At 44.1% G+C, this 14958-nt stretch overlaps 2 protein-coding genes across 2 annotated transcripts; both read right to left on the reverse strand.

Moving 5' to 3' along the window:
- Window positions 1-6316: 6316 nt before the first annotated feature.
- On the reverse strand, window positions 6317-11118 carry stx12 (syntaxin 12). Its single transcript, XM_083685408.1, has 10 exons — window positions 11004-11118; window positions 10057-10261; window positions 9873-9942; window positions 9525-9624; window positions 9211-9348; window positions 8985-9028; window positions 8744-8849; window positions 8312-8384; window positions 7834-7916; window positions 6317-7470 (listed from the first exon to the last, which is right to left on the reverse strand). The coding sequence occupies exons 2-10, from the start codon at window positions 10154-10156 to the stop codon at window positions 7378-7380; spliced, it is 807 nt and encodes a 268-aa protein (XP_083541534.1). The 5' UTR covers window positions 10157-10261; window positions 11004-11118; the 3' UTR covers window positions 6317-7377.
- Window positions 11119-11155: 37 nt separating this feature from the next.
- On the reverse strand, window positions 11156-14851 carry trnau1apa (tRNA selenocysteine 1 associated protein 1a). Its single transcript, XM_083685407.1, has 9 exons — window positions 14717-14851; window positions 14267-14364; window positions 13922-14021; window positions 13650-13702; window positions 13418-13549; window positions 13151-13267; window positions 12827-13016; window positions 12694-12727; window positions 11156-12227 (listed from the first exon to the last, which is right to left on the reverse strand). Exons 1-9 carry the CDS (start codon window positions 14738-14740, stop codon window positions 12064-12066), a joined length of 912 nt encoding a protein of 303 aa, XP_083541533.1. The 5' UTR covers window positions 14741-14851; the 3' UTR covers window positions 11156-12063.
- Window positions 14852-14958: the final 107 nt, after the last annotated feature.

The raw sequence follows: 14958 nt of genomic DNA on the forward strand, positions 1-14958 counted from the left end.
TAAGGCCGACGCCACAGAGCAGTCATTACGTAGACTACTGTACCAGCCGCACAAAAGTAAAACCCTCTCCACTCGGCTTCGGTGGCACGAATGGTTTAGCAGGTTGAGGAAACACATTAGTGTTACGAGGTCCCACTCCCTAAGCACTCGTGTGTGTGTGTGTGTGTGTGTGTGTGTGTGTGTGTGTGAGTGTGTGTTTTCATAGCAAGCACACTATAATAACAGTAGGGGGTTGATGGAAGACGGAGATTGAGGGACATGTGTTAAGACACGTGGGTGGGAGCAGGGTCAAATGTCACGCGTACACATGGTGTGTGACATTACATAACATCAACTCCATATATCCATATAGCAGCTTGGAAGAGAGGAAGAGAGAGGAAGAGGAGGAAGAGGAGGAGGGGGGGGGGGGGGGAAGGAACAATGAAGAAGCCCCAGTGAGTCTTAGCTACCCCTCTATTTCCTCTCATGTCTGCTTTCCCATCATCCCCTGCCATTTAGAGATGGATAGTATTCCACGGCGGCCCTGAGATCTGCTTCCTCAAGGGGGAATCCTGGCATCTGGATCATGTTAGGTTGAATCTATGTTGATCCGGCATGGAGAAAGAGGCGGAAAAACAGCCTAGCTGACCGCCAGGCGAGCTGGTGGACCGGGGTCCAGGTTGCGAGAGCGATGTAGGGTGGTGGAGGGCAAGGGGGGGAGGGGGGGGGGGGGTGGTGTTTGGGGAATCCTTCTCTTCTCCGTCTCCTCTGCCAAAGTGTTATTAAAAAGCTGAACATTTTTTCCAGAGCGGTGTGAGAAAATGCGGGGGCGGAGGGCAGAGGAATGGGGTCAGGGCAGGCTTGTGTTGGAGGAGACGGCGAAAACAGCGGCACCACCACCCGGTGCGGGGGAACCAGGGGAGGATTGGGTCTAAGCCTGGTAGCCGGGTACAGCTGATCTCTCCTTAGTGTCACTTTCTGGAAACACTGACGTTGTTGGTCAATCCGGCAGGAACAAGAGAGCTGCTGAGCTGCTGATAGGGGGAGATGCCAAGCGTCAAAATGTTTCTCTTCCATGTTTTGTTAACCTATTTCACAATACTGTTTCCATTGTCTGGTTTCAAAGAGAGCACAAGGGCCCACAGATATCAATGCTTTCAACTGAATTATCCTCTGACCGCACCATGTTTATGGTTAGAAATATTTCATTATTGGAGGAGGCGTACTCATGTTGAAAGGTGAAGATTTACAATCATCTGTGCTGAAAGAAGCAATGATAGTTTTTACTCAGAAAGATGGAAGAGAATGCAAAAAAAGTAGCATTGAGAGTAATAAAAAGATAGCTATTACTAGTCAGGGAGTTGAAGGAGACAGAGGTTGATTTTCATCCAGCTCTGCGGAATTTCTCCTGAGAGAGCTGGGTGGAGCTGCTGACAGAACTTCATGCAAAATGTAAAATGAAACATTTCTCCCTTATTCCCTCAGGAAGAGAAGCAATCTGTTCTTATTGTCATTTAGAAAGTAGCCAGAGAGAGAGAGAGAGAGAGAGAGAGAGAGAGAGTGGAAACCTATAAAGCTCTATCTAGGGATGGTCTCGGGTGTGTGTATGTCAGCAATGAAGTAAGGGCGTCTAGTTTAAAGGGGATATTGAGGTTTTTTTTTCTCTCTCTCTTAGGCTTCAGGCTCCAGGCATCGCGTGAGCATGAGTGGAGGGGTGGTAGTGCATTTGAGTGGTGGAGCCAGGGCGTTGTCTAATTCACTTGATGCCTTGTTAAGTCTTCAGCAGCCAAGTCTGAACTGATCCGGGACCCTATAGCCGACACTGACATGGGGCACCCGGGGACCCAGGCCCAGGGCCACTGCCCCCATTCACCATCACCAACCATGACCAACATCTGCAACCCATTGCACCCCCTAATTATCCTCGGGTGAACCTCATGGAAAATGCGACACAAGCCGTCGGAATGTAAACACAACCCAATGGTGACTCCCTCTTATGTTCTTGCTCTTATGAGCTCTAAAGGGCAACAACTATTTTGTTCTCCACTTAGTTTGCATGTCTTACTGTTATAAACATGTTTTTTGGCAACATGATTCTTCAAGCTGCGCTTTATGGTGTGTGGTTCCCATACGATGCTGCTCGTGTTGATTGCGTTGGCTTGTCATGCAAAGGGGGGTAGAAGCATATTGTCCTCAGATTTTGTGAGCTGTTTGTTCACGGTACACTGACTGCACAATATTAAGTGGCCTCAAAAACACATGCATTAGCACACATGGGCACAATGGCAAATTCTTTAAGCCTGCGGGACAGCTGTTGGTCGTGTTGGTGAAGTCCCCCCCCCCCTCCCACCCCCCCATCGCCTGCAAAAAGCTACTGATTTCCAAACCACTGCCAGAATCTTCCCGGCATCTGAAACAAGCCATTCTGCAGGAATGTGCATCACACAACAATTCCAAATGCTGAAGCAATTATGGTGAGTCAACATGGCTGGAGAAGCCGTCATATGAGCCTGTGTGGCTAGACCAATCATCGGAGCCCGTGTGGCGAGGCCAGTGATAAAACCTGCTCATGCATTCAGCCAGTGATGGGAGGGTACAGTCCTAGTGCACCTCTAAATGTATGCCAGTCTAAAAGTACCAACCGCTACCATGTGCATAAACTGGGGACACTAATAAAGTGCCAGTGACACTGATAAAGTGCTAGACAGATGGTGAAAAGATGCCATAGTAATAGTATGTTGATGCGAGTCCAAGGCCAATAGATTCCAACGGTGTGACCTGTCTTGGCGCGAAAGACCTTCCAAGTATTTGAAGGTTTTACCATCACAAATCTCTTATTGGAAATTTAAAAGTGTAAACTTGCATTGTAAAATAAATTTTGCTTTTTGTCTTTATGCAAACTTCGGAAAACTGTTTTGATTAAATAGAGCCCTGGGTCTCGACTTACTTATCTTGGTTTGTAGCCAACAGAAAAAGATAGCTGACATTACCATATTGGAAAAGTTGTCTGAATTACTCAAAGTAAGTTAATGTAACATTGAAAAATTTGCAAAGATAGAATAAGTATGCCCAAATCAAAAACATAGACGTTAATGATGATCATGGGGACGATTATTCATAATAGTGTTTTTATATGAATTATTTAATGTGTAACAGACATATCAAAACATTGAACTCCTTGCTTGAAAAAAGCTGAACTGACAGCTTTTGTGTTCTATTTTATGTTTTACATTTATGTGTATGTAATGTTTTAGTTCCAGATTTTTAACTGGTGAGGTGGGATTGGGTCAGCAGCTGGATCTAATTCAAGCCTGGACTTTTGAAGAGAGCTCTGCGTTGCCACCTCTCCTGTGTTCTACTACGTCCGTGGAAACGTGTTTTTGGCGAGCCTCCGCTCTGCTCTGAGTCAACCATCTACCCGGGTAAGTGAACAAGACGTCGGCCAAAAAAAGGCACCGAAACGCAGGACACCAAAAACGTGTGCGAGTCATAGCCAAGACATGTGAGCTCCCTGGAGGAATGAAGGACTGGAGGTTTCTTTCTTTCCACTCGCTTTTATCTTCCTTCTCACGCACCCCTTGTGTGTGTGAGAGAGAGAGACATGGATTATTAAAACTGGCAGCAATAAGAGGCCCATTAGCTAGACTGTGCACTGGCCAGAAAAGAGGGAAGTCAGACTAACGTGTGAAAAAAATATGACAACAAACAGTAGATAGATTCATCTGTAGTTCTTACATAACGGGTGGTGAGTTTGCAGAGACTGGTGACTTTGCAATACATAGCGTAACACATGCGTATGGTCTACTCGTGACAGTGAAGTCCATTCACAGACCCAAATTAAGGAGAAATGACAGGGAGTCATACTGAAATGGGAAAACCAGCTTGTCCAGTAGTGTTGTACAGTTTTGGAGACATGATGAACACAATGCAAAAAATACAAACATAGGCCAACAGGGAGACACTGACAATTGTTTTTGCTTAACAAAACACACAAATTAAAAGACCCTTGAATGTTTCTTCATTTAATTGTGTTGCATGTTTGTGATGGGTAATGACCCTATGGTTATCAATGAGATACGGTTGCTTATCGTCAGTCGGGGATGCACAAAAACTGCAGGGTTGCAGTCCAATTTGTCACTGCAATAAGAAATGACGTGCATCAAAATGACACCTCTGACAAAAGCGGGTGTAAAAACATTCTGTGACACCTCCACATCGGACGAAATGGCTCCCAGACCAGGATGTGACATAATGCAGCAATACCACTGAGTACGGTGGCAACGCCCCGGCTGTTTCCCCTCGGCCGTCCGCACACCTTCCCCAAGAAAAAGGGGGTGGGGGGGGGGGGGGGGGGGAAGTAATAGGACCCTGTCCTAATTAGAGGAAACCAAGCAGTCTTCACGTTCCTCTACATGGGACGATTGCAGTAGGCCTCACATTCACACCACAACTGATAGAAAAGGGCCTCCCAATCCAGCTCACACCAAATCGGCTTGACAGGGGGGGGGGGGGGGGGGTGTAGACTCTCAAATTGGGTCACACATGTTGCAATCATTGACATCCTTACTTTTGGACATCTAATTCTGGTGACTTGATGACGGACAGGTCTGCTCATGCTCACAGACTTTGGAGGAGAGAGACGTGGGTAAAAAGGGATGAAGTCGGGCCTGGGCCTGCATTGTTTGGCTAAGGAAGCCAACACCGCAGGAGTGCTCCTGTTACATAACACTGAACCTCGTACACTGTGCAAGTGTGAATGTCTGAGAGGGGGGTGGAGGGTGGGGGGCGGGAATGCGGCTTTGGCCTGATGCTGCAAATGAGCAGCCTAGAGTGTACCATCTCATTTTCCACTCTCAACACTCTGTTCTCTCTGTCGATCATCGGAGGACCGAGACGTTGCCAGGTGGTTTGTGAGTATGCCTACCGCCACCTTCGTCAAGAGTCGATCTGCGCAGATGGTTTCTGCACCACTCTCTTTTAAGGCCTTTGTTCAAGGGCCTGGTGTTCTCTGGACCAATCACAGGGAATTAGAATGCCAGATGAATAAGGGCTGTATGACAGCTCAGCTGGAGGTTCTAAAGCCAGTAAAAGCAGATGCACATGAATAGAATGAGTATCAAAGACTTGGTCCGTGTCCACAGGCTTTTTAATGAAATAAATGAAGCCAGGGGATCTTGTCCCTAGTCTGGAGGAGTGGATCCAAGAGCTCTACATTGAGTGTGCATACTGTCGACAGTACTCAATGAAGAGGCTCTTCCTGATGCCAAGTGGTGTCTTACAGTACCTACTGGCCAACTACAGCACATGTGGATCCATGCGTACCAAGAGGTACCATATGTGGCGAAACTACGTCATCTTTTTGTACAGGTTAGGTTCCCTGCCCTGCATGATACTGAAGTCACACAAAACACTTTCTTACTTTCTTTTTATTATTTGGGGTATTATTCCTTGTTTATTCCTTGGTTAATATTGTCCACTCCTGCTTAATTTCTAGTCATTCATTTTACCTGTCATTGTTGTGCACCTGTGAAGAAGGCCTGTGAGCTGCAATGTATGTTTGAATCCTTTGCTATGCAATAGCCACTAAAATAAACTTCTTTTTTTTTTCACAAGAGAGAGTGCCTTGGACTCTTTTGCACAGCTGCAACTTCATGTGGTTGCAATGGAAATGAGGCAACTGAGAGAGGCGATGGAATGGCATACAGTTCCCAAGTAATGCTGACAATATCAATAGAACAGGTTATATAGACGTGTAGGCCCACCTATGATCAACTCCTCATTCACCACACCTGTAACAAGGCTCCACTGTGCTACCCATGTCCCAGGTAAGAAACACAGAGAATCTCTCCATTAGTTTGAATATTAATCTATGGTGCCCGCCTCTACCCCTATCTTTAGAATCATCCAGACACAGCAGTGTGTGTGTCTGCTTGGATGGAGTCTGTGCATCTGAACCAAATCTAAACAAACGGTTGAATACAGTTTATACAGCTACGACCTTTACTGCCACTCCACAATTGGTAGTTTTGAGCTGCACTGACACCTGCTGGTGTGTAACGGTATGTCACAATTTCTAGACCATGTTATTACGTTATGAACCCCAAGTGGTATTACTGGGGGAAAATGTATCAAAAGGCAAAGTATTCTTAGTTATGTTGTTTTGGGAGGAACAGGACAGCACTCCCTCTACATTAACCCATCTGTAGCTTGTGGCTTTATGTCACATGAACATACTGTATGAACCTACTCATTGCCATTCATGTGAGTTGTGTGCTGTTTATTTGTAAAAATATGATTAAAAAATGATTTTATAATCTATAAGCACAATTAACAGCACTCATATTTAAGACGTTTTTATTTATGCATACAGATAGAAGTAATAGAAATCAATAAAAAACAGGTTGACAATAATTTCTTCTCTTTTTAAAACTGTGGTTGCATTTTATTACAGATATTTTTTCTTACCTGGAATAGTCATAATGGTTTACAATTCAAGATTTTGTAATATATACAAAGATTTAAATCATAATGGTAATACCAGTTAAGACTTCAGTTTTACAGCACATGTACAACTATGACCATCATATCAAGCCACCACCGTCTACTACATAGGCCACACTTCTGCTATGATGTTTTGAAGGCAAGAAACCGTGAGAACAAGGTGCATCCCATAATACTACTGCAAGCGGTTAGCTCTTGCAACAGTGTTAATAGCGTTTATTATGTCCATAAAGATTTGTTATCATGTACACAGCTATCATAACCTCAGCCATCAGCTGAGCAATATAAGGACTAGAACACTTCCATGGAGTGTGGCACTAAACTGTTTTCACCATGAGGTGCCAAAAATGTACAGGTTACAAAAATCATTTACACCCCTAAAAACCCAGAGATGAATTTACATATACAACAGTAATTTTGTGTTTTTTTCCATATTGGTGCCCCCATTCTTTCAACATCCTTCATCACACAGATATTAATAGGAATAATAACAATAATTTGTTTTTGGAAATAGAATGACGGTTAGTGTTAGTGCAGTAAATATCACAAGAAATTAAATGAATCGGATAAAGAAATCTCTTTATATTAATCCACTCTACCACCCCATCCTGCCCGTCCATCTTTCATTTGAATATAAATACAATTTCTGTGTCTCAGGGAAAAGAAGACAGGAGGCTAGCTCGAGCTCAGGTGGGAATGTCATTTAACATCCCAAACCCATCCCTTCGCTCCAGTGCCACTCCACTGACCGCGTCATTAGTGAACATCCCCTTCTAAAATGGCTCAGGGGACCCCGACCAAATGTTTCAGCCAGGTTGGGAGGGAGGGGGGAGGGGAGGGGGAGGAGGAGGAATGAAATAAATAGCAAAGTGAAAAGGAAAAGCAGGTCGTCCGTCTTCATTTAGACACCTGCCAGATGATGATGCCCAGTATGACCAAGACGATGGACATGACCATGGCCAGGATGCACATCTTCTTACGGGACTTTTGCTGAGGGAGAGCAGAGCAGAGAAGGGTAAGGTTGATGACAGTTAATGACGAATGAAAGATACGCACATTTCTATTATCTCGGAGGGAATGTTCGCAACTCTGATCATGTTCCAGCTGTGATTTATTATATTCACAAACCTGGGACCTATTCAAGATCCCATTGGGATCAAAATATTGTTTTGTTTGTACGTCTGATAATATATATATTTTTTTTTAAAACAGTGGGAGCATTATCATCGTTTTACGTCCAGCACCTCTTCTTTAGGTTGGTGACCTCACTGAAACAGCATGGAGCAACAAAAAAGAAGAATGACTTAACAAGCATTCAGGTGATCACAACAATGACGTGATGGGATGTCTTACCTGGTAGTAGGCTGCTCTCTGGAGCTGTTCCGTCCCTCTGTCCACATGGACCTCAGCACTCTCTACATTGGCCTCTATGCTATCTGTTGGAACAAAAGAGACTTTTAGGCACCCCTTGTTCAGCTGATCACTGCCTCATTTATTTCTTTTTACATTTATGGCATTTAGCAGACGCTTTTTTCCAAAGCGACTTACAACAAATACATTTGTCTAGATGAGTGAATCATCTATCCATCAGTCATCATAAGAAAAAGTAATCTATGCTAGGACCAGGGCCTATAGGCAGTCACAACGCTAGAAGAAGGAAGATTTTTCTGCCTCGTGTCTGTTTAACAGGTTTCTTCAAATTAGCCACTGCATGTGCCTATAGTGGAAATCAAATAATAGCTTTGGAAAGTTCAAGTCGTGCTTCGGGGTAATTCTTACGGGGTAATTGGATTTGAGTGCTACAGCATACAACATCATTAATAAGACATACCGATCATGTCTCCTTGATCATGGATCATCACTGCCAAGTCCTTGAAGATCTGGTTCACGTCCAAGATGTCCGACTGAAATAACAAGTTTTTTTGTTTGTTTGTTTTTTTAAATACTTTTTGCTATGTGGTGAACTGAACCATTAGTCTGGTCCCTAAGCAGTGTATCAAATTAGATTGTGTTAACAAGAGGGGGAACACATTGGTGTGAATTAACAGAGGGGGTCAATGCTGTGCTTTTTAATGATCAAAACTCATAGTGCACAAAGCCCCTGTGGCAATACCGAACGTCATCAGGCGAGTCTGCCTTTCCTTCACCGCCCAGTGTGTATGGTTGAGTATATGTGGTGTAGACGAACCTCTAAGATATGAGCAGCCACAGATAGAGAGATAGAGACAGAGAGAGAGAGGGAGAGAGAGAGAGAGAGTCTGACCTCCAGCTGTCTAATGTTGGTCTCCCTCTCCTTGATCAGCTCAAGGTCCTCTTCTGTAATGGCCGCTTCCTCTGTCTGTAAGGTTGTCTGACCCCAATCATCTTGGCTACAGAAAGAAAGAGAGAGAGAGAGAGAGAGAGAGAGAGAGAACACACGAGGAGTTATAAACGGCCCTTCAGGAAACATGTTCACATATGTGTAGATTAATACAAGACCGCTTCCTTGAGATAAGTGAACATACTTATCAAAAGACACGAGCTGTTCATCATTGGCACCATCTTCTGCCTGAAAGACGGGAAGCAAATAAATCAGTAAAAAAAAAAAAAAAAAAGGCGTTTGAATGTTCATTGTAGCTCTCCACTAGTGAATAAAAAAAATAAGTTTGACAGGCAAAAATGGTCAATGTTAACTGACGACAAGCACATAATTCCATCCATTCTCTTATTTAGTGGTTTTAAAACCCTTACTGAGAGGCGGGAGCCGGCTCTCGCCCGAGCCACAGACTCCTTCTCCTTCTCTGCTGCACGGCGCTGGATCGCCTGGAAGTTGTTGAGTGCAGCTGAGAAATCATTCATCAGCCGATCCTTCTGGATCTTCTGCTGCCTCTGTGGGATTAAACCGAAGAAGAAATGGGTCATTCAGACAAAAAACCCATGACCTGGATGCTCCCTTTGTTACTATCGAATCGCGCGCGCACACACACACACACACACACACACACACACACACACACACACACACACACACACACACACACACACACACACAAATGCATACTCACTTGCTCTGAGGGTGATAAAGCTAGAGGGACAGAGCCAAGGTCTTTTAGGTGTTTGTTGGTCTCCTTAGCCAGCTGGTTGGTATAGTGCTGTGTCTGCTGCCTATAGGAACATGGGCAGACGTCCAACGTGAAGGAGATAAGATTATCAACACAAATTCAACAAACACACAAATACACACACACACTTCTACAATAGGCCTATATATGCACAAGCAAAGTAAACAAGAATGTGGGGTAATCTTTTCTTCACCCCATGAAAGAGGTATAGAAAAGACAGAAAGGTAGCAGTGTTCATGTCCACAAGTGAGAGAGCAGAAATAAGCAGTGGGAAGAGAATACACTACTTACAGACGGTCCTGCAGTTCGCTGGTGTCCTGCCTCGTCCCCAGCTGATTCACAATGCTCTTTATCTGGGCAGCTTTGACAGAAGAAAACATCAGTTAACGCTCATTCATGTTGTCAAGCTTACTTAGCAAACCACTGTTTCGTGTCAACCACACACACACACACACACACACACAGAAACACTCACTGTTCTGTGTGATCTTCTGGATGTTGTTGCTGCATGTCTGGATGAGGTTGTTGAAGTCCCGTGGCAGGGTGCGATAGCTGTCTGCTTTACCGTAAGACATTGCTGCCGGTGTGCTCTCTTAGGCCTTAGGTTGAAGACAGTTCAGGGCTGAGAGGCAGGTGGTGTGGGGTGTGTGTGCAAGCACTGTATGTGGGTGGCGAAAACTCTGGGAAAGGAGACAGGGGTTTTAGGGATTCTTAAAGACACATCACAGCAAGCTCAGAGATAAGGTAAATCCACACCACCAATCAATTAAGATTGTCTAACAGTCATGAGACAAAAACATGTATGACCCGACCCCCCCCCCCCCCTAGCAAATGGTGCACACTGGTTGCAAAGTAATAGCTACATAATACAGGGAAGTTAGCTTTGAGTTTATGAGTGTCATAACTGTGTGTGTGTCAACTAGCAATCAATGGATTGACACAACAAACTCGTTTTGCAACTCCCCCCTCCCACGTCCTCCCTGTAGATAATTGGAAATACGGTCTGTTGCTCACAGTCTCACTCAACTAAAGGGTTAGGCTCCTGTGTCACCTCCCGCCCGGTAGCGATATATTGTTGGCTAGCTGGCTTTGCCTGACAATTTGCGAGCGTTCATGTTTGACTGTGAGGTTAAGGCCAGCAATCTAACGGCATTAGCAACATAGGGAGCAATATATACACCTCTAAAATGTACTGCACATACAGCTTGCGTTCGCTAGCCATCCGATAAAGTGACGATTGTTGTCGCCCGCCGGGGCCTTTCCATGGTGGGGCTAACGACGTTAGCTAGCTAGCTAGTATTAACAGACAAGATCAAGCAAGCAAGCTACTGCTGCTGTCCAACCCTGCCAACAAAACGTAACTCTTTATTTTACGGTGAGGACACATGAACGCGTAGCGAACTCATAACAGCGTAATCTTACTTGTTTAGTCGGCTGTTCCGTTATGTTTCCGTTCGGCTTCACTTTGTTCCTCCGTCAAGAAGCCAACCTTTTCCAAACCTGTCAGATGACGTCGTTACGTAAAACCGTCAACTTGGGACAGAGAGGATGAACTGAATATTCAATCGAATCTGTCTCGGTACAAAGGCAGCATCATTTTATTGTTAAAAAATAAAACGTACATATGGAACCAAAACTAGTATGTGGAGAAGAATAAGGGAATTTCACATGTATTTGCAACTTAGTAGCAAAGGATCACAAAATAATGGTCCCAGAAACCATACACATGATACAAGCACAAACAGGTAGCTTTAATTATGCTTTAGAATGCCTCAAATACTGTCCAGCATGGAACTCATTTAAATGAAGCCCCTCTGGCGACCGCAGAAGCCTATGCCTGACCCACAGTCACTGGAGTAACTTGTGACTCTCATGTGGTCCCCTGCTGATTGACTAGTAGACCATGGCGAGACTAATATTGCTCAAAACAGAGACCAGAAAGACAGAATGGTAAAAGACGCTCCGCTTTAGTTGTCATCAGCGACGAGTTGGCAACATATTGTTGGCAATGTTTATTCACTCTTTACACATGTGTATGCCAACACGAAAGGCTGTGTGTAAATGTATTACATTTTACACAACCAATTATTCCTCAGTTAAAAACATTGAAGTAAACAAAAAAACATTGTATTGGTGTTCTAACAATGCCTAACAAATAAAAACAAGGAAACAATTCTATCTTACAGGATGGACCGGGCGAGGTGTAAATCGTTTTATGAAGATGCATGTCAACAATAACAGAATGAAATAAACTAACACAAAATAACGTGTGTGTGTGTGTGTGTGTCTAAGCAGATGAAAGTTCTGAACAAGAAATCTTATTCACAGTGTTCAACATCTCGTATTGAAAAGTCAACAGAACACAAAGCAAGAAAACATGTCCTTCCAGATTTTCAGAGGGGGATGAGGTATTAATAAAAAAAAAAGAAAAAAAAAAGAAAAGAAAAAGGGAGCGTCAGGCATAGCCATTCCATCTCATGTCTCAACAGTAAACAGGTTCTGGCAGGTGACTCTTGGTTCCTAAGGCCTGTTCCGAGGAGACCTCCAAGGGTTGCCAGTGACAATCAATTAACGCATCATACAGTTCCTCACTGTGCTCCATGAACTTCCTGTTGGCCTCAACAACATCCATCTGTGGGTTCGGATCTGCAATAAAAAGGGAAATGCAGTGATTATTTGATCCCTGCTTCTACAACTTCTTTTGAAACTGCAGGACAATATGGCCTTAGCCCGAGTGGACCTCACAACTGTACAGAATGTTTGGGAACTGAGCTGCAAGGAGTGTGCAGGGATACATCGTAGGTATTAGTCTTAAAATGGTGGATTAAAGTTGTATATGTTGCGATTGGAAAATTCTTTCTGGGTAGTATGAAAAATATAGGACTTTAGGTTCACAACAAGGTATCGGGAATTGGATAACATTAAGACCACCTGTAGGATGACTTTATCCCGTAGGAGTGAATCCCCTCGGCAACCAACATAGGGGAGCCTCGGACCCCACATACGCACAGTTGTGAGTTCTGCTCGGACTGTCAGTCTCTATACCATCAACGCACTCCGAAAACTGGCCACACAATATCAGGGTGAACTGATGAGCAGAAACAACACAAACCTTCCAGGCCATCATCCTCAGGGGCTTCGTTTTCCTGAAAATGTGTTAAATGAAGAGTTAGTTTCTAAGATAACAAATAAAATTGAGAAGCAATATTATTTGTTTGCTGCAAAGACCCAGATAATGAGCTTACCTGTGCGGTATGCTGTGTGTAGTCATACTGGTTGTAGTTGTAGCCATAGTCGCCTCCATTCTGGTTGTAGCCCCAATTTGAGTAGTAACCCGAATATGGCTGGTGCTGCTGCTGCTGGTATTGGTTGTGTCTGTAGCCGCCTCCTGAGTTTTGCTGCCATGCCCTGTTGTCTGACTGAGTGTGCCTATTTCTGACAGACAGAAGAGAGAGGAAGTATACTGGTCATTAAGGGACAGTGATAAATATCAGTAAAATCCATTTTTATTTGGACACTATGTTCTGGTTTAGAGCATTTGGAAAAGATTAGCAGGATGGGAAACTCACTTGTTAGCAGCTAAGCTTAGTCGTAGAGGTTTGGCTCCAAGGCCCACAGCTCCCTGACACTCCTCCAGAGCCCGCTTCTGGAGCCTCAGGTCTGGGAACTGGACAAACCCACAGCCCCTGGGAGGAAAAGACTCAGTTTCTCACACACCAAAGTATACACAAATAAACAAGCTAAAGTACTTACACTGACAATTACTCCCATATTGACTCGTTATTGACACGAGTCACACGTTATCGAATTGTGGCAAAATCAAATCACAGGCTCACTTGGAGTTGCCTTCGCCGTCCAGCACCACCTTCCCCCCACGACAAGATGGATAGCGATTGTAGAAGAACTCATACAGCATGCCGTCATCAACCTCTGGTGTGAGGTCGCCAACAAACAGAGAGTAGACTGGACTGGAGCAGAGAGAGAAAGGGAGATCTGTGTTCAGTGCACCCATACGAAATCTCTCACAGATAGACTCATAATCAACCGAGATGAGAGAATGTAGCCTACCTGCTTTCTCCTTGCTTCCCAAAGGTGGCCCGATTTAACTTGAACCTTCTGGGCTGTGAAGAACAAACAAAAGCTTACTTAAAACAATTGTCCGATGTATGTCTCAATTAGTCACAATGTGAACATTGAGCTATGCATCATTTTGAGCAAGTGAAGAGCTTTTCAAATTGCATTGAAATTGACTCCAGCCGGAACAAGGCTATGTAGTACTACACTGCAGTAATCTAGAATTAAAGCACATCAATGTAGCATTGGATGAAAAGGGTACTTACTGGTGTGGCCCCTGGAAGTGCCTTTCCATTGACCTTCCGCAGACACCTCTCAGCTGTGGCCTCATCTGTCAGCTCCACAAAGCAGTATCCAGCTCCACCCCTGGGAGGTTAACAGAGAAAATTAAATTACGAGATTAAAACATGTTGACAAAGACCAAGACAAGGTGGAGAGATGAGGGATCAAACTCATATTCCAGATTTTGAGCAGTGGACTCAACATGTCAAGCATGATATGAATAACCATATGTGGTGTGAGTTAGCTGTCTGCAAGAGAACAAAATTGTTACTTTTCCACACATAAAGAATCATTTCAAGAGCCTTTCATTCAATATCAATAATACTCACCCTGTCATCTTGTTGCGTATGATCCGCACACTCACTACCAGTTCCCCCATGGTCCCGAAGGCTCGGGTGATGAACTTCTCGTCCATGTAGGGCTCCAACTACCAAAACAAATTATGGTGGTGAATGACTAACCAGATTAATACTATTCGATTTACTGGCCAGGCTATACATAGCTATAAAGCAGAGACGTGCGTCAAAACGTGTCAAAGCAATCTAGCTCTGGTCAGTTGTTAGCAACTCCTACTATTTGATATCTACTACTAGAGGTCTAACCAAGTCGGTTTAGGTCCAAGTTTAGCAATCAAAACTCCCAATGCAAGCCCAGCAACGCTAGTCAGCCATTAGCCAAATACTTAGCATTGGCTAGTTAGCTTAGTTAGCGAGCAGCAACATGTTGAACAGCACAATAGTATCATAGTCTGGTCGTCTGAAATGAATCGAGTAACTCACGTTTCCCATCCAGAGGGTACTCATGTTGTAGACGTGAAGTTGTTGGAATTTTCTATACCTTTATTTACACACAATTGAAAACGTGATCCCCAGTAGCAAACACATGCATAATGTGCACTTGAAGCAACAGGGAAGTCAACTGCGTCAGAGCGCACACCCTTTCAAAACAAAAGTCCCACGACATCTGTGGACCTTCTTCAGATGCAACAGTGTCTCTCCGAAACCAGTCTAATCAATTGATA

Source organism: Argentina silus (assembly GCF_951799395.1).
Source record: "Argentina silus genome assembly, chromosome: 14".
NCBI lineage: Eukaryota > Metazoa > Chordata > Actinopteri > Argentiniformes > Argentinidae > Argentina > Argentina silus.